Source organism: Oncorhynchus masou, chromosome 20 (genome assembly GCF_036934945.1).
Source record: "Oncorhynchus masou masou isolate Uvic2021 chromosome 20, UVic_Omas_1.1, whole genome shotgun sequence".
Classification (NCBI taxonomy): domain Eukaryota; kingdom Metazoa; phylum Chordata; class Actinopteri; order Salmoniformes; family Salmonidae; genus Oncorhynchus; species Oncorhynchus masou.
Window position 1 is genome coordinate 1,225,226 of NC_088231.1, and position 22,899 is coordinate 1,248,124.

Genomic DNA, 22,899 nt, shown 5'->3' on the forward strand with positions numbered 1-22,899 from the left:
TATAACATCTGGTGGGAGTGAGCCAGATACTGTAGTTGCTGATGTTACAAGATTGTGTTAGCCTGCTAAGATAAAGATGCAAATCAAATTCTTCAGGTATTAGCTAAAATTGCTTACTACATTACAATGGCAAACAATTACTCAATTGCCAGTGTTGAAATATTATTTGAAAACTTTCAAACACTTTGAGCATTTGTCTGAGCCTGCCTGGCGTTGCACTTTTGGGACAATGCCGTTGCGCCAGGCAAGTGCAATCAAGCACAGCTTGCTTTTGTATTTTCAATATACTACACTCAAGGCTGGTGCCATCCCCAATATGCCAATATGGCATTGATCAGAACATTTAACCCTAAACTGCTACAAGGTTAATGCTGTATGGCTGACCCTGAGCTTAACCCCACCTGTTGTGTGAATAGTACCAGGACTTTGGGTGCTGTGACAGTAAAGATATGAATTTCCATTTTATTTGAGGGAACCTTCATTTTGAAAACTCTTGTGAATGATTTTGAATAAATGTGTTATGAAGGTTGTTAGAAATGGTACTGCAACACTTACAAAGGTGTTATGTTTGGTTTCATAATGGTGTTAGGTATACCCCCTTCATGTAAAATGTTTCTGAGATACACTACATGACCAAAACTATGTTGACACCTGCTCGTCGAACACCTCATTCCAAAATCATGGGCGTTAAGATGGGGTTGGTCCCCCCTTTGCTGCTATAAAAGCCTCCACTCTTCTGGGAAGGCTTTTGACCTGATGTTGGAACATTTCTGTATGAACTTGCTTCAATTCAGCCACAAGACCTTTAGTGAGGTCAGGCACTGATGTTGGGCCACTAGGCCTGGCTTGCAGTCCATGTTCCAATTAATCCCAAAGGTGTTAGATGGTGAAGTCAGGGGATTGAGGTCAGAGATCTGTGCAGGCCATTCAAGATCTTCCACACTGATCTTGACAAACAATGTCTGTATGGACCTCGCTTTGAGTACGGGGTCATTGTCATTCTAAAACAGGAAAGGGCCTTCTCCAAACTGTTGCCACAAGGTCAAAAGCACAGAATCATCTAGAATGTCATTGAATGGTGTAGTGTTAAGATTTCCCTTCACTGGAACTAAGGGGCCTAGCCCAAACCATAAAAAACAGCCCCAGACCATTATACCTCCCCCACCAAACTTTACAGTTGAAACTATGCATTTGGGAAGGTAGCGATCTCCTGGCATCCGCCAAACCCAGATTCGTCCATCGGATAGCCAGATGGTGAAGTGTGATTCATCACTCCAGAGAACGCGTTTCCACTGCTCTAGAAACCAATGGTGACTAGCTTTAAACTACTCCAGCCGACGCTTGGCATTGCGCATAGCTTGGCCATGGAAACCCATTTCATGAATCTCCCGACAAACAGTTCTTGTGCTCACGTTGCTTCCAGAGGCAGTTTGGTACTCGGTAGTGAGTTTCGCAACCGAGGACAGAAGATTCTTGCTCTGAGCTTCAGCACTCGGCTGTCCTGTTCTGTAAGCTTGTGTGGCCTACCGCTTCGTGGCTGAGCCGTTGTTGCTCCAAGATGTTTCCACTTCACAATAACAGCACTCACAGTTGACCAGAGCAGCTCTAGCAGGGCAGATATTTGAGAAACTGGTTTGTTTGAAAGGTGGCATCCTTTCAACGATGCCACGTTGAAAGTCACTGAGCTCTTCAGTAAGGCCATTTTACTGCCAATGTTTGTTTATGGAGATTGCATGGCTGTGTGCTTGATTTTACACCTGTCAGCAGTGGTTGCGCATGAAAAAGCCAAATCCTCTCATTTGAAGGGGTGTCCACAGACTTTTGTATATATAGTGTATATATGGTTGTGTTCATGTTTTGCAGGCTGTGTTTTTTTTATGGATGTATTTGCAGTTTTGAGGGTGTCCTATAGTATCATATATTTTTTTTATATAGTGTGCTCTATTTGCTGTTTTGAGAAGGTAACAACATTTGGAAAATTTACTACACAGAGTTGTGTGTCTTGTGTACTGTCTAGAAAAATGACATTGTTATAAAAATGCCTACGCGATTGAGAAGAACTTAAATCATTTGAATTCATAATGTCATCAATGCCACAGACTAACAAGCAGAGACAAGAAAGAAAATTGAGGCATGTTATGGAGAAGTTTGGCAAAACATTCTTTAAAAAAAAATTAACATTCTTCTGCCAAGTACAAACAATTACACACAGCTTTCATGCATCAAGCCATCGGTTAAGCACCATGTTACACTATGTTTATTGCTGGGTTAAGCATTGCATTTACTGAATCAATCTAGGACACTAAAAGCAGCTTTGGAGTTGAAGGACATCGTTGTTCATCAAAGGGTATTGTAGATATCCAATTATTGGTAATCTGAAAAGAGTAAAAAATGGGGGATTGAAAAACAGATATACAGGTAAGTGCAAAGTCAACAGTCTTCTTACAAAGCAGACTTCTCTGAGTCTCTAAGATTTAACCACAGGAGGTATGATAATGTATGAATTTAGAATGTACTGCATATTTTACATAATAATACAAAAAAACTGACCACAATCAAACATAGGTACGCCACCACCAAACAACATTATCAAGCCTGTTGCATTGCTCTGTGACAGAACAGTTAAGGAATTCAGCAATTCATGAGCTTAAATATGGCAATACATGTTTGTGTCATATGGTAGAGCAAAGGTCTTACTCACATCTCTAATCGTCTTCCTCATCGGATGTATGAGTCTGCAATGACAGTGGTTGCCAATTAACCAATCAGCACTCCTATTTGAACAGTTGTTTCATTTCACATCACAATGGCGAAAGGAATGGTTGAAGACACTGTTCCCAGATTTTTTGACAGTATCTTTAAAGTAACCCACTATAACATATTGGAAATCAGTACATTTTCATTTGAAAATGACATGGATTTACTAGCGAAAGTCCATGATCAACAACCACCTCTGTATTACACTATATATAGAATAAAAAAATAAAAAATAAACATGATTGAGTGAGGCTCTTTCACAGTGTAGCTCCTATATGAACGTAGGTACGGTGTCCATGAGTAAAGCCTAAGTCTCAGCAGCACTCCCTTCAAATATGTTCAAATTGCCACCTGATGTATGTTGCGGACATAAAGGCATTAGGTCTTACATGGGCAGGTGCAGCAGGAGCAGGTGGGGCAACCTGGATGCTGAAGGGGTGGTACTAGAGGAAAGGAGAGAGTCATATATATATATATTTATTTTAACCTTTATTTAACTAGGCAAGTCAGTTAAGAACAAATTCTGATTTACAATGAGTATTGGGGAACAGTGGGTTAATTGCCTTGTTCAATGGCAGAACAACACATTTTTACCTTGTCAGCAACCATTCAGTTATTGGCCCACCGCTCTAACCACTAGGCTACCTGCCGCCCCAGATGCAATCAAGCAGACACACAATACATTTGTCATGCTGTGTACATGTACTGTATATTAATAGGGGTCATGATCACTCACGATCTCAACGCTCTCCTGGCCGAGTGGCTGGGGGATCTCCTGTTTGATGAAACCACCTGACTATGTTTTGACACACACACACACACACACACACACACACTTTCATCATGACTTTCTGAATTCTGATAAGTTAACACCTGTGATATTGACTGGAATGAACATTCTCTCTATTAGTGTGAGATGCACTGGTGTAGCATCACTAACACAACAGCACAGTGTATTTCACTATGTTGCTATGGTTACTTACAGGTACTCCACCACCAACAGGAAGGATCTGTAACATTGGAACACTCTGGTTACTACAGTAAACGTAGAAGGTTGACTTCAATCTAGAATGGGAAATGTATTGTGATTAATTTGAACTATTTATTTTGTCAAACACCTACAATCTCTAGATCAGGTCTGGCTTGTCCAGCTTGGAGAGCCTACAAATGATTGGAAAACAAAGATTTGTATTATGGAAAATTCAGTTCTTCAGTGTTCTATTCCCTTTTCAGGCACTTTGTTCCTCATTTTATGATTTTAAAACTATTCATATTGTAACTATTATTCTTATTTTTTCATCACATTACATCAGTTATGGTGCCCATTTTGGGACAGCATCACATGTCCGTGGAATAACTCCCTTGAGTTATGTATGTCCTAATATGGACACCGTAACTATGTATCAAATCAAATGCATCGTAAACAACAGGTGTAGACTAGCAGTGTTTCTTACCTGAGCGTTGGCAGCCTGGAAGTCAAACTCCATGACCAGCCTTTGCTGTGAAGTACAGATGAATGTTAGATGAATGTTAGGTTCAGCACTTATAAAGACACTGTAATCACAGTAAATAATGACTAAATATATGAATACTGTTTGTAAATGTTTCCAATCCATTTATTTGTAAATTAAAGAAAAATATATATATCATTTTAGAATGTACTTTATTTAACTAGGCAAGTCAGTTAAAAACAAATTCTTATTTTCAATGACAGCAGGTTAACTGCCTTGTTCAGGTGCAGAACAACAGCGTTTTACTTTGTCAGCTTGGGGATTTGATCTTAAAACCTTTCGTTTACTAGTCCAATGCTCTAACCACTAGGGTACCTGCCACCATGGATATTTTGTACAGAATAACAGAGAAACATAAAATCGGAAAGACAACACAGTACACTTATACATAATACAACGGAGAATTGAACTCACAGGGCGGCCGAGAGCAGTCCCCAGGATGCAGGCGATCAGAATGAAGGTTTTCATCTTGAAGGATTCTGTTGACGAAAAATATTTGACATTTTGAAAAATCCTTCATCACTTTCTGAAGTAGTTTCCTCTAGTTTATTTTCCCTTTTGCGTTGACAAATACTGAAGCTAAAGGTTGAATCAGAGTTGATTTCTAATAAATTACCTTTAGTAGTGCAGCTCCACAAGAGAATCAAAGGATTGCTGAAGAAGGGTATGATGTCTGAGGGAGAGATCTGCTCCTTTTTATTCTCCCCAAAAGCAAAAGGAGGTCCAACTTCTGATGATGACTTGGTGACTAGCCAAGCCATTCTTTGATCATTCAAAAGCTGCTTTGGCAGCTATTGTTTATCTATATGAACAATCTCCAAATATCCTTTTTTTGCTTTGATTGTAATTACAGATGCCCACCCCCATCCTGTATTTGATTGGCAGCCTTTAAGGATAAACTTTAAGATATCATCCTATGATGTATATGAATATGACATAAGACGTTTTGCACACCTGGCTTCACCTCAGTGTTTATAGATTTCAATCTAGGCCTCCCGAGTGGCGCATTGGTCTAAGGCACTGCATTATAGTTGCTAACTCTTCCGCTAGAGATCCTGGTTTGAGTCCAGGCTCTGTGGCAGCCAGTTGTGACTGGGAGACCCATGGGGTGGTACACAATTGGCCCAGCATTGTCTGGTTTAGTGGAGGGTTTGGCTGGCAGTGATGTCCTTGTCCCATTGTGCTCTAGCAACTCCTGTGGCAGGAATGTCTTCTCTCAATGAGAGAAGACCAGCTGGATACCATAAAACAAAACAAAAATATTTAAATCTATTGGTAACTAGCTACCAATGCATTGCTTTGTTATTTAATCAAAACATTTTGGTCTGTGACCTGTTTCAAGTAATTCACATTTTCTTGTGACCATCCATATAGTCAAAACAGTATTCCCAGCAGCAGGCCAGTCTTAACCCTAAAAGCACCAAAAGGGGTCAATTTTATCTTTCTGAAATTGTAGGACTTTGTCAAGAAACTATTTACCAACATAAAAACATAATTTATGACTATCTGTGTTAATATGGTTAAATTAAAAATTGTCTCTCTTTTGTATACAAGTGATGCGATGCTAAGCTGAAAATGTGGACTCAAAACGAATCATATTGTATTTAGCAGATGTTATTGCGGGTGTAGTGAAATGCTTGTGTTCCAAGCTCCAACAGTGCAGTAGTATCTAACAATTCACATCAATACATACAGATCTAAAAGTAGTAAACATTTTGATAAAGCACCAAATTTGGCATAGAGCAAGATTTGTTTTTGTCTACCTACATTATTACCAAACTTTTCAAATGAAGCCCTCAATAAAATATGGATTTTGTTAAATGTGTGATGTTATTAATTAAAAGGAAGGTCTACTAAAGCTAGGTCTACTTAAACTTAGACTTTGACATGCACAGTATGTTGAACCCATTTTTTTCAGATAAGCCCAATGTAAGATGATGCACGTACAGAGTATCAATCTGTGCATGTCCATTGGTACACATCACTCTGCAGCAACATAGCTGCGAAACAAACACTGTGGAGAAGTTTAGCCTCGTGCTTCACTGTTGTCAGCTTGCTACTGCTGTTTGCTTTGTGAATTGCAGAGAATACCTATGATATCAATCCTAACACCCTTCAAACTACCCTCAAACAACATTGGCACTCACTTTTTGAAATGCAATATTTATTTTAGGAGTTCTTTTTTTAGGTGTATTTAGCACCCTGTTCAGTGTGTTTTTTTGAATACATATTTATTTACATCCCCTATGCTTTAGTATCTGCATTGCTTGTACCTTTGATTCTGTTCCCTGGCGAATAGACATGTATTTTACCTCTATCACCTAGACCTGTCATGACAAAAAACAACTGATGAATAGTTCGAGCCTCACTACCTGTCTATCATTTCAGTAACACTTCAATTGGATAGCCCATCTGTAGATGGTCTACAGACTATCAGTAACATTTCAAAAAAATATCTACTAACCCTAGCCGTAGCCCTAACCCTAACCCTTATTCAAACCTAACCTTAACCGTAACCTGAGCAAGAATTTTCTTATCAAAAGGTACTGTAGTTTGTTGCTAGTGTGACCGTCTGTAGAGCATTTACAGATGGACAATCTGGACTATCCAAATAATGTGTGACCATAATTTCTAATCCAAGTCCTATCTAGAGGCTTCAAATGAGCCCTCCTGTGTTTAGATACATCTTGGCTGCCTTACAAAATGTCACCCTAATGGGCCCCGGTCAAAAGTATTCCACTACAGCGTGCCATTTGTGTTGCAACCTAGGTTCAAGTGGAAAATTTGGGAGTTTCTCTATGTTTTCTGTCTGTCTTCGTCTCTGAGTGGGTAATTAAGGCACATAGGTGAGGTGAAGGGAGTTCGTGCTGATTATCCGAATGATATGTATTTATATATTTGGGAAATAATGAATATGTCAACGGCCTGCAACATGAAGGTTTGTGATGTAAAGCTCTCAGCTACCTTGGCAGCAGTTGTGTTTGGGTTTAATTAGATGTAGCCAATGCCACAGACAAACTGGTGGAGACAAGAAAGGAAATTGGGGCAGCAGATATAGACAAGTGTTGCATCAAGATTGAAGATGACACCAGAGGTTGTCAAAATGCTGGTGTGGGGTTTTATTAGCATTTCATGAATTACTTTTTATACACAGAAATTCACAACACAGTCAAGAATTAACTTGCAACCCTGTTCAACCCTGTGCAAAATGAATGCATTCTTTATACTGTATCAGATACATATTTTTCACTGAGTTCAATGAGTCTCAAAATAAATGTAGATTGATAAGGATCTTTCTTACATTACCTCAAGCTCTTCAGAGCTCAGACCTCCAAATGGAGCATTCGAGAACAGAATTGGCACACTGTATAATGAGACAATTACCGAAAGTACAATAAAATGATTTCTTTAAAGATAATGACAATTATCTTACTGAATGTTTACCATTGGTTGTTGAAAAATTTAGAAGAATTGGGGACTCTGGGGGCAGTACACGTTTTTTAAAAACTGGTGTTTCTGAACAAAACACAAAATGAAGCCATACTACACCTTTTTAGAAAAAAAGACAAGCATGTTGCTATTTTGCATAAAATAGGTTTATTTAGACATGATTGCCATTTATTTTTTATCTACCTGCTGTTGCTGCTGCTGCTGTTGGTCAGACTGTGGTACCTGTGCTGGTTGCACTGGTTGTGATGGTGGGGTGACTGCTGCCGCTGGGTGTACTGGGGAAGCATTTGCCGGGAATTGTGGAAAATGTGGAACATGTGGGACTGCTGCTTGGAAAAACCATGGGTATTCATATTGGGATAACTGTAAAGAGATTACATATTTACACAATACTTAAAACCTGTTTTGGAGACTGTTTTTTGTTCGGAATTTCAGATGACTGCCCAAAGTAAACTGCCTGTTACTCAGGCCCAGAAGCTAGGATACACATATACTTGGTAGCATTGGATAGGAAACACGCTGATGTTCCTGAAACTGTTACAATAATGTCTGTGAGTATAACAGAACTGATATGGCAGGCAAAAACGCAAGGAAAATCCATCCAGAAATGATTTTTTTGAGGTCACAGATCATTATAGTGCTAGCCTATGGGAAATACAAATAGATAGGACCCAGATTGCAGTTCCTATGGCCTATGGCTTCCACTACAAGTAAACAGTCTTGAGAAAGGGTTTCAGGGTTGTTTTTCGAAGAATTAGCAAGTAGTTGGAAGAACTAACTACAAGGTATCTCTCATTAGAAAAGTAGTCTTGTTGGCGCGTGAATGAGGCGCGCGCTCTTCGTTATTTAAATATGATAGTTTATTTAGATATTAGAGTACCCAAGGATTAATTAGAAACATCGTTTGATTTGTTTTGACAAACTTTACTGGTAACTTTTTGGATTTGTTTGTATGCATGTTGAATGAGTGGATTATTGAGATCATTGGCGCCAACTAAAAATACTTTTTTGGATATAAAGAAGGACTTCATCGAACAAAACGACCATTCAATGTGTATCTGGGACCCTTGGGATTGCAAACAGAGGAAGATCATCAAAGGTAAGTGATTCATTTAATTGCTATTTGTGATTTTGTTACGCCTGTGCTGGTTAAAAAAGTATTTTGGTGTAGGGCTCTGTCCTCAGATAATCGCATGGTATGCTTTCGCCTTAAAGCCTTTTTTAAAATCTGACAATGCGGTTGGATTAAGAAGTTAAACTTTTAAATTATGTATGACACTGGTATTTTCATGAATGTTTATTATTATGATTTTTGTATTTTGAATTTCGCACACTGCAATTTCACAAGATGTTGTCGTAGGTGTCCCGCTAGCGGTTCATGCGCCAAAAGAGGTAAACATTTTAGTGTTCATTTACCAGGTAAGTGCTTTGGTTTCCTTTAGCCTCTAGAGAGACAGATTAAAAGAGATCTAAACTACACTCCATGTCCATGAACTGTATGTTGTACAAAGGCAGGCACCAAAATATTCTGTCCTCTTCCCTTTCTGATATTCTGCATAGCACCAAGGACATGTGAAAGACAAGCCTGACCTCTCCCCTCTCTGGGCCCCAAGTGACTGAGCCCGAGCTGAGGGAAAAATGCAACTGCCAACACTAGAGTCCAAAGGGATACATTCTAAATAACAACTATATCACATAAGCATATTATGCAAACAAAACATCTTAATTATCTATGTTACCCAACTAATTCTGATTCATCTGCCACACACTGCAGGATATTCAAATGAGCCTGGTGATTTACATAAATTCACTGAAAACCCACTTTCTCTCACTCGTTCAAATGCTAAAGCACCACTATAATATACAAATGCACCAAATGTATCCAGATGCAGGATTATTTTACCCTTTCCACGAAACTGGTCAAATTAAGATCCGACATCTGTATATTCTACATCTCTTGGTCATTTTGTGTCTGATTTTGTGCCCCCTCAAAAAATGGCGGCATGAAAGTCTGGCCTACCTAATTCCTACCATGCAACTAAAAACACTTTGTAAAATATGTTTATTTTGAAGGGGAAACTAAAGAAATCCTAAAATAACAATTATTTGTGAAATAGAAAGATTCTTACAGGCACAGCAGTTCCTTCCCTCACAACACTTGTCAGTTGAATTTCCACAATCATCCCAAAGACCTTGAAGAAATTACAATGTTAAAAAAGTATCGGACCCTTCATGATATGCATATTCATGATACCATTTGAAAGAAAACACTTTGAAATTTGTGGAAATGTAAAAAATATTGTAGGAGAATATAACACATTAGTTCTGATAAAAGATAATACAAAAAATCAGGCGTTTTCAAAAGATTGTGTTCCATCATCTTTGAAATGCAAGACAAAGGCCATAGGTAGGAGCCTTGCTGTAACTTAGATTTTGTCCACAAGATGACAGCAGTGCATGTGCAAAGGTTCAGACGGATCCAGTGGAGAATTACCTCACTACACAACATTTTGCATCAAGTCTACCAGGAGTTTGCCCAAATGTGCTGAATTGGTCAATTTATACATTTTCCAATTGCGTAACTATAGGGAACAAACAATAATGCTATAGTAATACAAAATGTAAGTTCACACACTACCAGGAATGTCATAGATGATGGATTTTATTTTAACTTTATTTGTCTAGGCAAGTCAGTTAATAACTTCTTGAGTGTAGGGGACAGTATTTTCGTTTTTGGCTAAAAAAACGTACCCATTTGAAACTGCCTATTTCTCAGGCCCAGAAACTAGAATATGCATATAATTGTCAGATTAGGATAGAAATTTTGTGTCTGAGTATAACAGAACTGATATTGCAGGCTAAAACCTGAGGAAAATCAAACAAGGAAGTGCTGTTTTTTCTGAAAGTTCTCTGTTCCATTGGATGCCTTGCCTCCATTTAAAGGGATATCAACCCGATTCCTTTTCCTATGGCTTCCTCAAGCTGTGAACAGTCCTTAGACATAGTTTCAGGCTTTTATTTTGAAAAATGAGAGAGGTAGAACCCATCGCGTCAGTGGATGGCTGGGTGCCAGCAGAGTTTTTCATGCTCAACAGCCATTTTTCTCTCTAGCCTATGGAAGGAGCTACATTCCGGTTAACATATTATCGATTATATATTGTAAAAACAACCTATGGTTTGATTATAAAAAACATTTGACATCTTTCTATACACTTTACGGATACTATTTGGAATTTTCGTCTGCGATGTCGTGACTGCTTTGAGCCTGTGGATTTCTGAACATAACGCGCCAAACAAATGGAGGTATTTTGGATATAAAATAATCTTTTTGGAAGGAACATTTATTGTGTAACTGGGAGTCTCGTGAGTGCAAACAATCCGAAGATCATCGAAGCTAAGCAATTTAATTTATTGTTTTTCTGACTTTCGTGTCCAATCTACTTGGCTGCTAGCTGTTCGTAATGTTTTGTCTACTGAGAGAGATGTCCTTACATAAACACTTGGTATACTTTCGCCAAAAAACTTTGTTGAAATCTGACACGCCAGGTGGATTAAAAACAAGCTAAACTGTGTTTTGCTATATTGCCTTTGTGATTTCATGAAAATTAAATATTTTTAGTAATTTAATTTGAATTTGGTGCTGTGCAATTCAGCGGATGTTGATGAAAATCATCCCGCTAACGGAATGGGTGTGTCAAGATGTTTTAAAAAGAAATTCTTATTTTCAATAACAGCCTAAGAACAGTGGGCCTTGTTCAGGGGCAGAATGACAGCTTTTTACCTTGTCTGCTCAGGGATTTGATCTTGCAACCTTTCGGGTACTAGTCCATAACTCTAACCACAAGACTACCTGCCACCCATGGATCATTAACTTCCCTACAGAAAAGGCATATCTAGAAGGGTGGGGTGGGTGTGGAGCCAGAGACAGCAGTGGGGTCAAACTTTAGAACCCAGTTCCTATATTTGAATAGACTTTTTTCAAACAAAACTACACTACATTTTATCTCAGGAACCCTCAGGATGATAAATCAGAGCAAGATTACTGAATGTACATTTGAAGTAGGAAGTTCCCATACACTTAGGTTGGAGTTACTAAAACTAATTTTTCAACCACTCCACAAATTTCTTGTTAACAAACTATAGTTTGGCACTTTGTGCATGACACAAGTAATTTTTCTAACAATTGTTTACAGATAGATAATTTCACTTATAAGTCATTGTATCATAATTCCAGTGGGTCAGAAGTTTACAAACACTAAGTTGACTGTGCTTTTAAACAGTTTGGAAAATTCCAGAAAATTAAGCCATGGCTTTAGAAGCTTCTGATAGGCTAATTGACACCATTTGAGTCAATTGGAGGTGTACCTGTGGATGTATTTCAAGGTCTACCTTCAAACTCAGTGCCTCTTTGCTTGACATCATGGGAAATTCAAAAGAAATCACCCAAGAACTCAGACATTTTTTTTGTGGAGCTCCACAAGTCTGGCTCATATTTGGAAGTAATTTCCAGACACTTGAAGGTACCACGTTCATCTGTACAAACAATAGTATCCAAGTATAAACACCATGGGACAACGCAGCCGTCATACCGCCCAGGAAGGAGATGAGTTCTGTCTCCTAGAGATGAACGTACGTTGGTGCGAAAAGTGCAAATCAATCCCAGAACAACAGCAAAGGACCTTGTGAAGATGCTGAAGAAAACAGGTACAAAAGTATGTATATCCACAGTAAAATGAGTCCTATATCGACATGGATGGCCGCTCAGCAGGGAAGAAGCCATGGCTCCAAAACTGCCATTAAAAAGCCAGACTACAGTTTGCACCTGCACATCGGGACAAAGATTGTAATTTTTGGAGAAATGTCCTCTAGTCTGATGAAACAAAAATAGAACTGTTTGGCCATATTGACCATTGATATGTTTAGAGGATAAAGGGGGAGGCTTGCAAGCTGAAGAACAACATTCCAATCGTGAAGCATGGGGGTGGCAGCATCATGTAGTGGGGGTGCTTTGCTACAGGAGGGACTGGTGTACTTCACAAAATAGATGGCATCATGAGGAGGAAAATGACGTGGATATATTGAAGCAACATCTCAGGACATCAGTCAGGGTGTTAAAACTTGGTCGCAAATGGGTCTTCCAAATGGACAATGACCCCAAAGCTAGCTTCCAAAGTTGTGGCAAAATGGCTTAAGTCAAGGTATTGGAGTGGCCACGACAAAGTCCTGACCTCAATCCTATAGAACATTTGAGGGCAGAACTACAAAAGTGTGTGTGAGCAAGGAGGCCTACAAACCTGACTCAGTTACAGGAATTGTGAGTTTAAATGTGGTATGTAAACTTCAGACTTAAACTTTAAGTACACTTTAAGTACATTATTTATCTTCACAGGTGAATGTATCAAACCAGTTGCAGTGATAAAAGTGTTTTGTTGGAGGTAAAAGGAGGGAAGTGTTGTAGTACTATATCTCTTGACACAATGATGAAAATAATCATGGCCTCTAAACCTTCAAGCTGCATACTGGACCCTATTCCAACTAAACAACTGATAGAGCTGCTTCCTGTGCTTGGCCCTCCTATGTTGAACATAATCAATGGCTCTCTATCCACCGGATGTGTACCAAACTCACTAAAAGTGGCAGTAATAAAGCCTCTTGAAAAAGCCAAACCTTGACCCAGAAAATATAAAAAACTATCGGCCTGTATCGAATCTCCCATTCCACTCAAAAATATTACAAAGAGCTGTTGCGCAGCAACTCACTGCCTTCCTGAAGACAAACAAAGTATACGAAACGCTTCAGTATAGGTTTATAGACCCCATCGTAGCACTGAGACTGCACATGTGAAGGTGGTAAAGGACCTTTTAATGGCGTCAGACCGAGGCTCTGCATCTGTCCTCATGCTACTAGACCTTAGTGCTGCTTTTGATACCATCGATCACCACATTCTTTTGGAGAGATTGGAAACCCAAATTGGTCTACACGGACAAGTTCTGGCCTGGTTTAGATCTTATCTGTCGGAAATATATCAGTTTGTTTCTGTGGATGGTTTGTCCTCTGACAAATCAACTGTAAATTTCAGTGTTCCTCAAGGTTCCGTTTTAGGAAGGCAGTGAGTTGCTGCGCAACAGCTCTTTCACTATATCTTGGTGATGTCATTCGGAAACATAATATTAACTTTCACTTCTATGCGGATGACACACAGCTGTACATTTCGATGAAACATGGTGAAGCCCCATAATTTCCCTCGCTGGAAGCCTGTGTTTCAGACATAAGGAAGTAGATGGCTGCCATTTATCAACTTTTGAACTTGGACAAAACAGAGATGCTTGTTCTAGGTCCCGAGAAACAAAGAGATCTTCTGTTGAATCTGACAATTAATCTTGATGATTGTACAGTGGTCTCAAATAAAACTGTGAAGGACCTCGGCGTTACTCTGGACCCTGATCTCTCTTTTGACTAACATATCAAGTCTGTTTCAAGGACAGCTTTCTTCCATCTACTTATTAACATTTCAAAAATCAGAAACCTTCTTTCCAAAAATGATGCAGAAAAATTAATCCATGCTTTTGTCATTTCTAAGTTAGACTACTGCAGTGCTCTACTTTCCGGCTACCCGGATAAAGCACTAAATAAACTTCAGTTAGTGCTAAACACGGCTGCTAGAATCTTGACTAAAACCAAAGCATTTAATCATATTACTCCAGTGCTAGCCTCTCTACACCGGCTTCCTGTTAAGGCAAGGGCTGATTTCAAGGTTTTACTTCTAACCTATAAAGCATTACTTGGGCTGGCTCCTACCTATCTTTCCGATTTGGTCCTGCCGTACATACCTAGACGCACGCTACGGTCACAATACGCAGGCCTCCTAACTGTCCCTAGAATTTCTAATCAAACAGCTGGAGGCAGGGCTTTCTCCTATAGAGCTAAGAGACGCAGACTCGGTCTCAACCTTTAAGTCTTTATTGAAGACTTCAGGCCTGTCAGCACTTGTTATTGTAGCATTCTGTTAGTTTGTTAAGTTTTCTGTATTTAAAAGAAAGAATGTATTCTTATCACGCTGCGCTTTGGTCTCATCATTATGACAGACATGACACTACTGCCCCTGCAGCCATAAGATTTTAATTAAAAATGTGTACCACACAAAGCTACTCACAACAAACAACTTTGATTACAGGGTACATGTATGATATCATCTAAATGTTATTATTCTGATTTGCCACAATAAATCCTGACCACAATCTGGGGAAGTGTGTTTGTGTGTGTCTGTGACCCAGAAGTTGAGACAAACAGGGTAGGGCCATGCTAGGATCTAGTCATGAAGAGCAGATAAATGTCTTTGTGTCTGACTGGGTTTGAACCCATGTGATCTGCATGCTACGCTAGAGAGATGAACCTTAAGAAATGGTTTATGGGCAAAATGCTTTAAAACTGCATAAGCTTAGATAAAGTAGAATTGTTTTCAATTAATGTTACATGGTAATCTATTTTATATATTTTTTTTATGATTTCCTCCTTACTGATGAGATATATTGTTTTCATGTTATAATCTTGTGTATATTTAGTGTTTATGTATTTTCATGAAGACCACAATGGAAATATCTATATATTTATTTATTTATTTTTACTTTTTTGTGTCATCCTCAATGATTCTGGTGGCATTGTACTGTGTCCATATATGTGGTTGTATTGTGTTTTAAAATTGAAATATATATATATATATATCAAATTACACACCCAAATCTATCTGCCTGTGGCTCAGGAAGCAAGGATATGTGGCTGTGGCTCTGAAGCAAGGATATGCATATTCCTGCTACCATTTGAATTGAAACACGTTGAAATTTGTGGAAATGTGAAATTAATGTAGGGGAATATAGCACATTTGATCTGGTAAAAGATCATACAAAAGAAACAGGCATTTTCTTTTCTTTTTGTTCCATCGTCTTTGAAATGCAAGTGAAAGGCCATACAATAAGGTAGGTGTCATTTAGATTTTGTCCACAAGTTGTGTCAATTTATACATTTTCAATTACATGAATATAGAGAACATACAATAATGCTATGGTAATAAAACATTTACCATTTACCTTTTTACCACGTTACCTTTCCCACCCAATCATTTTCCCCAATGCTACAGTACACATTTTTCCAGAGGAAACACTGGTCCAGTTTGTAACATTCTCCATGAAATGGGCTTTGAAATTATATCTAATTCCAATTATTTACGTTTAAAAAATTAAGTGGCAAAAATTATAAATATGTTGATGACGGCAGTACATTAAACTAAAGAAGATATACATTTTCATCAAGTTTTTGACATTTTTATATTTACTATGGGATACTGGTATTTCTAGAATTCTCTAAAAACAATTCATTAGATCTTATCATGTTTCTGTCAAGATGTTCATCAGGGTTAAGCAGAGTTATGAGTCTATTTAAAATCCTTTAGCCTAAATTAATTGTGGAGTATTTTAAACGTCCAATGCAGGCATTGTTATCTCAATATCTAATCATTTATGGGTAACAATTAAGGACTTTACTGTGATTTCTTTCAATAAAAATTGCTTCCTCGCAAAGAGCAATTTCTCCAGAAAGAATTTAGCTCGGACTGTCTTGGAGTGGTCTGAGCGGGGAGGAAGGAGAACCTGAAAACTAGCTGTTATTGGTAGAGACGTGTGGAACTCTCTTTCTTATTTTCTATTAAATAATTTACCACCTGCTGATGTCACCAGGCAGGGCAAACCTCTAACCCACCAAAACAGGCAGAAATTTCAGGTGGTCTTTTCAAACAGCTCTTTCACTAAAAAGGCATTGTCATAATTTTCACAATTTCACAGCATTATTCCAAAATCATAGTGTGGAAATATAAAACACAGTAAAATTGAAGTTTTGACTGCATTGCACCTTTAAGATTGTTGTTGTTGATATTCTAGAATACCAGTGTGCTTGAGTTTACTGTAAGAAGAATGATTAGCATTTAATGCTGACTAAGGTGCTGACTAAGGTGTAGGCTATCTTGCTTCTGCCATCAGCCATTGCAGAACGAGACATCTGAGTCATGACAAGAAGGTATTACAGCATCAACAGTGAGTTTAGACCTAATCTCTGTTAATCCAATGATATTGGTGTGTGTCCATGCTGTAGGTCTATTCCAGGGGTGTTGCCAACACACAGGTGTATAATCCTGTGTGAGATCAGACAAAACACCAGACCCACCCAGTAGCCTAGCTTTTAAGTTTATGATTACCTTGACTCATATAGTCCACACCTTTATGGCTGTCACAAAATAAAATGTTGATGTCAAATTTAAATGATCGTAGGAAAATATAAAAATAATACAGTGTATAAAAAGATACCATTATATACATTGAGATGTACACATATTAAGAAAAGCAGATCTTCAACATGAATCCACACAAAGACAATAAGATGAACCAGAAAATCATATTCCAGTGGGCAGTTAACAAAATAGCAAATATATAGAAATGCACAAATAATAAAGTATGATTAATACAGCTGAATGAAATTCAATAAACAAAAATGAACATTAAACAAAACATGAAACAAAAAGATACACCATTTCACCCAGAATATTTTATTAATAAAGTATAATATGTTGTTATTGAATGTACCATTGTTATTTTAGAATAAAAACATATAGTCCAAAAGAAGATCCATTGGGTTGGTCCGGTTCTGAGATGGGTCCTGTTTATCCGTTATCTCCCCTTTTACTAGTTGTGGCAGGGGCAGTGGTGGTCTGGCCCGGACTTGGTCCAGGCCTTGGTGCTGGGATAAGAGCAGGGGCCGGCTGGGGCAGTAACCCAGGGAAGAAGGGCCAGAGAGGGAACTGAAGTCGGGGTGGCGCTGGCCTCTGTTGATACCAGTGAAATGTTGGGATCGGGGCAAGATAGAACCTCTAACAAAAACACAAGACAGAGTTACTGTATCACCATATAACTAAAAAATATATACAAATTTGATCACACAAAAAAACACAACAGACAGGATATACTAAAATAGCTATGTTTAAGAAATGTAAATAAATCTTTACCTCATCACTGTCAGAGTAGCTTCCATGATAGTGACGGCCAGAGTGCTGTAAAAAGGATTAAAACTCATCAAACATATCAATGTATCAATTTATTATTCAGGTTGAAACTCACATTTGTAATTGCTTAAATTGATCATACCACTGAAAGGGTTCTAAACAAAATGTTGGTGTACTTTGAAATTACAAAAATATACTTGGATATTATGATGAGTTAATTTTGCACTTACAGTTTCAGGCACAGTAAACAAAAGCATGGCAAGTACAGCAAATTTCATCATGAAAGCAGACTTCCAGACCTACAAATTAATAAATGAATCAATGTCCTTATATCTTAGTGTATCGTTAACATATAACCATACACTTTTGTATAATTTTATACAATGTATTCTTTATATTTTCCCATGATAATTTCAATTTGACATTAAAAGAAATAACCAACATTCGCACTTAACTTTTTTCCCCCTCTTGCTAACTCTGACTTTGCTCATAGCTACTTTACTGAGGACAAATGTACACAATATGACTGTGATATGTGGTTGTCCTACACAGCTATCATAAGGTGAATGCACTAACTGTACGTAGCTCTGTATAAGAGCATCTGCTAAATTACTCAAATGTCTAAATAAGCTTTCCATGAACAGTTATGGAATTTAATTCACCTTTACAATTGAATTGACTTTACCTTGACTCCTCGAAACAGGTACTTTAGGGAAATTCCATTAGCGATAGAACAGGCATGTCTTCATTATTAATGGTTGTGTTCCTGTGTAACTTCACTCTTGCCTCATTTCGGATGTAGTTTGTCTCATGGCAACCTCTACATAAATACGCAGATTAGCAATGAAAACAATCATGATCTACTTATTAGACTCATTAATCAATATTAGCCTTTTGTTGATCTTGACGAGACTGAGAGGGTTAATACTGTGTCTGGATGTCATACAAATGATTTCCCAATATCACTGTCTCAATATTATTACTCTGGCATTATATGCTTAATCCATTGTAATGGGCTCTGAATTAAGAAAGAATGAATAGATGACACACATGGTCATTCTCTGTCAAAAAGTATTCACACACGTGCACACACACACACACACACACACACACACACACACACACACACACACACACACACACACACACACACACACACACACACACACACACACACACACACACACACACACACACACACACACACACACACACACACACACACACACACCGGGAAAAAACACACACACACCAGGTGAGGTATTACCTTCAACCGCATGGTGTCACTCATGGCTTGAAATTGAAATTCCTTCAATACCTATTCATCACACAGTAGTGGCTTGATTTAGTGCTCAAGTACAGTATCAGCTGCATAGTTAGACTACCACTTACCTGTGGTGGAACAGACATATTGGACCCTTTGATTTTCTTATATTGTTCTTTAAATCTATCTTTTATTTGTCTCTATGTTTTCTTCGTCGACGTGCTGGTAACTTTGAGAGTAAAATCTGCTGAAGAAGAACAATCTTACTTTCAGTATAACCTCATTCAGCACCTCCTGCAAGAACATGTGCAGAACGAGTGTTAACTTGATGAAGACACTGACTTTGAGTCTGTGTCTTCATTGAGAGATTACGGCAAAACTCACGTGGGCCACTGGCAACACTTCAGTATCCATGTACAGACTGAAACAGAAATATGTTTTTAGTCTTGCCTTGTTGCAATCCTTGCCTTGTCCCTGTATGCATATGTACTATACTGTATCCAGGTACAGTAACTGTAACCCAGTGACTCATTTACTTGCTCATAATAAGCAGCCTGGTAAAATAAGCAGTCGAGTAACATTATACTGTATTATGTCAAAGCTTTTATTGATTTCAACCATTGAATGATTTTAACGTTTGACCATTGAATTTGGCCTTTGGATCTTTATCCTACTTTACTCATCACAATGTGACTGTGATTTCAAACATGTTTCAATGTTTAAAACATAACTCCAATATTGTTCACAAGTATTGTTCACAGTCACCAAATATATTGAGAAACATCAACAGACAAAACAACATGCTCATCCTCAGATTTAAATCATTTGTTACTCATATCCTCTCAAGCCCCACCCCTTTCTCTCTCTCACACACTGCCCATCTTTTTTTCTCCTCCATTTAGCTAGATGTCCAGTGATGCATATATATTCAGGGGTGAAAGTAAGGATGTACGGCCCAGTAATACGTACCGGCAAAATAAGTCATGAGGGTACTCCATACTGGTAAAACTTAAGCCTAGAAAAAGGAGCCCTTTGAAGTGATTGTTTGACAGCACAGGTGGCAGCTTAATTGGGGAGAACGGGCTCATGGTAATGACTGGGGTGGAATTTGTGGAACGGTAAATACATCAAACACATGGTTTCCTGGTGTTTGATGCCATTCCGTTTGCCCCGTTCCAGACATTATTTGAAGCCGTTCTCCCCTCAGCAGCCTCTTGTGTTTGACAGTCAGATGAAAACATAATGTTCGTTTGCGTTCATGCCACAATTAAAGGTAATACATTTAAAAAGAAAAATGGCTAATCTTTATGACTAGGGCCACAGAGATGCTATTGAATTAATAGGAATTCTAAATATAATTCTATGATTAGGCCCCACAGCCGGCCCGCAAATTAAGCAGGATTAGCCAGCTGCCGAGAGCGGTAGTTTGATGAGAGCAGCATTTTCCGAGGTAAACTGACCAAGGTGCACCTCCAACAATACATAACACCACATTATTTTGCCCCAAAACAATGATAACTTGTCTCACTCAGGGGCATGAAGGATATTTAGGTGAGCGACGATGCCGCCCCATGATAAGCAGTGTCAACTTTGCCAAAGGCTTGTCCATGCCCAGCACGCCTCTCCAGGGTGCTGTTGGAGAGGCGCAGTGCAGCTGCGCTCCACCAACACTCCATCAAATTAATTTCACATAAATGATGTAGCCTACGGTAGAAAGAGAAGTAGCGTATGTGGTTTTCTGTGGCCCATAGACTGGAGACCAAATGTATTAAAATGTCAGGAGACAGACATTTTTTTTATCATTAACTTATTAATAAGGAGAGAGAGTGAAGGAGAAAGTCAACTAAAAAGGCAAATGGGCAGACATCAGCTTTGGAGCTGCTGCAGCATAATCAAAGCAGAGGTTTTTATTATTGTAACCTTTATTTATGAAGGTAAGTCAATTAAGAACAGATTCTTGTGTGTAAAAGTAAAAAAACATACCACATATGTTCAAACAACCTGCTCTGACTGAACAAATTCCCTAACTGCATTATGTTTGTATTCAAAATCAAATTTCTCAGGCAAAAGAAAGTGTGCAGGGGGGGACATATGCCATTTCAAATCCTCTTTATTGCATTACAGATAGACATACAGCAAGTACATAAAAGGGAAACTCAAGCAAAATTCTATTACAGCTATTACAGCTATTACAGTACTTATTGTCAGTTAATGTTCTGGTCATTTCATCAACCATCAACCAAGCTCTTGTTGAGCTGAAGTTTCTGATTCATGTCCTTTCTCAGCGACCAGCTGGAGTTGGGGCTGGAGCTGGGACTGGTGCTGCAGGTACCGGTGCTACAGGGGCCAGTGCTGCAGGTACCGGTGATACAGGGGCCAGTGCTGCAGGTACCGGTGCTACAGGGGCCGGTGCTGGAGGGACTGGTGCTGCAGGTACCGGTGCTGCAGGGACCGGAGCTGCAGGGACCGGTGCTACAGGGGCCAGTGCTGCAGGGGCTGGGTCCCGACCAAGTCTTTGCAGAAGCAGAAGGTGCAGGTATAGAAGCATAACTGTACATTGTTTATAACTGTACATATATAACTGTATATAACAAGGGCCATGCAGATAGTGATACTATAGGTAATTGGTTTGTATGTCAAGTTATTTGAAGGAAAAAATCATTAAACCATTTAAAGTGAAGTTTCTGTCCGTGTTGATACTGTCTTTGGCAACTTTTTATGTGTAAATGTGGGCTGAGGTGCTCTAGTGGTTAAGGCTGCTAACTTTAGCGCACACATATACCGTGTCAGAGTGGGTTTGAATGTAGCCCATGCTCTTCTTGCACAAACTTAGCCTTTCCTGTCATTTTCTCGACGTCTCTATCCCCCAATAAAGAAACAAATATTCAAAGATGTGTGTCATACATACTCCTCATCTCCTCACTTGAAGAGCGCTTCTCAATGACATGCTGATGGCCATGCTCATGCTCAGCCTTCAAAAGTAAACAATAAGAAAATAAAGTACATATGGATGAAATACACTAACTTTAAGTATATTCTACATCTAAAAGAATAACATTTGTACCAGCATTTCATGTACATACTATATGCATGGCTTACCAAAGCAATAGAGAGAAGCATCACAAATCCAAGTAGAACAACAATCTTCATGCTGAAATTCTTCATCTAAATAGAGTATAAACATAAACATCATCACTTTATTAATCCATCTATTCCCAACAAGTTACAGATTATATTGTATGTATAATCTACTACACAGTTAATGAGTGTATAAGAATGACTTCACTCTGAACAAAGTGTTAGAATTATTAGTATAACCATACCTTAACGTATCTGTCACAACTTCTGCCGAAGTCGTTGCCTCTCCTTGTTCGGGCGGTGCTCGGCGTTCGACGTCACCGGTCTTCTAGCCATCATTGATCCTTTTTTCATTTTCCATTGGTTTCGTCTTGTCTTCCCACACACCTGTTTTCAATCCCATTCATTACCTGTTGTGTATATAACCCTCTGTTTTCCCTCATGTCTTTGTCAGAGATTGTTTTATTGTCAGTGTAGTGTGTTTGTTGTATCGGTGCGCGTCGGGTCCTTGTACCCATGTTTGTTTGTTATGTACATTTAGTGTTATGGAGCATATTCCATGGACTTTATTAAAAGACTCCATTTTACACTCCATTTGACTCTCCTGCGCCTGACTTCCCTGCCACCTATTACACCTATGCATGACAGTATCTCAGGGTCAAAAGCCTTCTCAGTGCCTCTGTATGCGCTAGTACACTCATCAATACGCAGACAATATATAGTGTTTCTCAGCCAATCATAAAGCCCTAATGAAGCCTACATGTGTTTCAATGAAGGATGTTATATGTTGTCTG

The 22,899-nt window shown here is 38.7% G+C and overlaps 1 protein-coding gene and 1 long non-coding RNA gene across 2 annotated transcripts; both read right to left on the bottom strand.

Annotated features, from left to right (window-relative positions):
- Positions 1-2,188: 2,188 nt before the first annotated feature.
- On the bottom strand, positions 2,189-4,929 carry scpp7 (secretory calcium-binding phosphoprotein 7). Its single transcript, XM_064925861.1, has 9 exons — positions 4,885-4,929; positions 4,683-4,747; positions 4,212-4,256; positions 3,880-3,918; positions 3,741-3,767; positions 3,494-3,553; positions 3,147-3,200; positions 2,702-2,735; positions 2,189-2,375 (listed from the first exon to the last, which is right to left on the bottom strand). Exons 2-8 carry the CDS (start codon positions 4,734-4,736, stop codon positions 2,706-2,708), a joined length of 309 nt encoding a protein of 102 aa, XP_064781933.1. The 5' UTR covers positions 4,737-4,747; positions 4,885-4,929; the 3' UTR covers positions 2,189-2,375; positions 2,702-2,705.
- A 12,474-nt stretch (positions 4,930-17,403) lies between these two features.
- LOC135506481 (uncharacterized) lies at positions 17,404-18,516 on the bottom strand. The gene is made up of 4 exons (XR_010450507.1): positions 18,449-18,516; positions 17,994-18,062; positions 17,767-17,811; positions 17,404-17,631 (listed from the first exon to the last, which is right to left on the bottom strand). It is a non-coding gene; the product is annotated as an uncharacterized LOC135506481 (long non-coding RNA).
- Positions 18,517-22,899: the final 4,383 nt, after the last annotated feature.

What these genes read in the sequence shown, in the direction of transcription:
- scpp7 (XM_064925861.1), bottom strand. Translation starts at nt 4,736, where the DNA reads ATGAAAACCTTCATTCTGATCGCCTGCATCCTGGGGACTGCTCTCGGC. An exon ending in TCCAGGCTGCCAACGCTCAG is followed by an intron (nt 3,919 to 4,211) that starts GTAAGAAACACT and finishes AATCATTTGTAG; the next exon opens with GCTCTCCAAGCTGGACAAGC. An exon ending in GCCAGGAGAGCGTTGAGATC is followed by an intron (nt 3,201 to 3,493) that starts GTGAGTGATCAT and finishes CCTTTCCTCTAG; the next exon opens with TACCACCCCTTCAGCATCCA.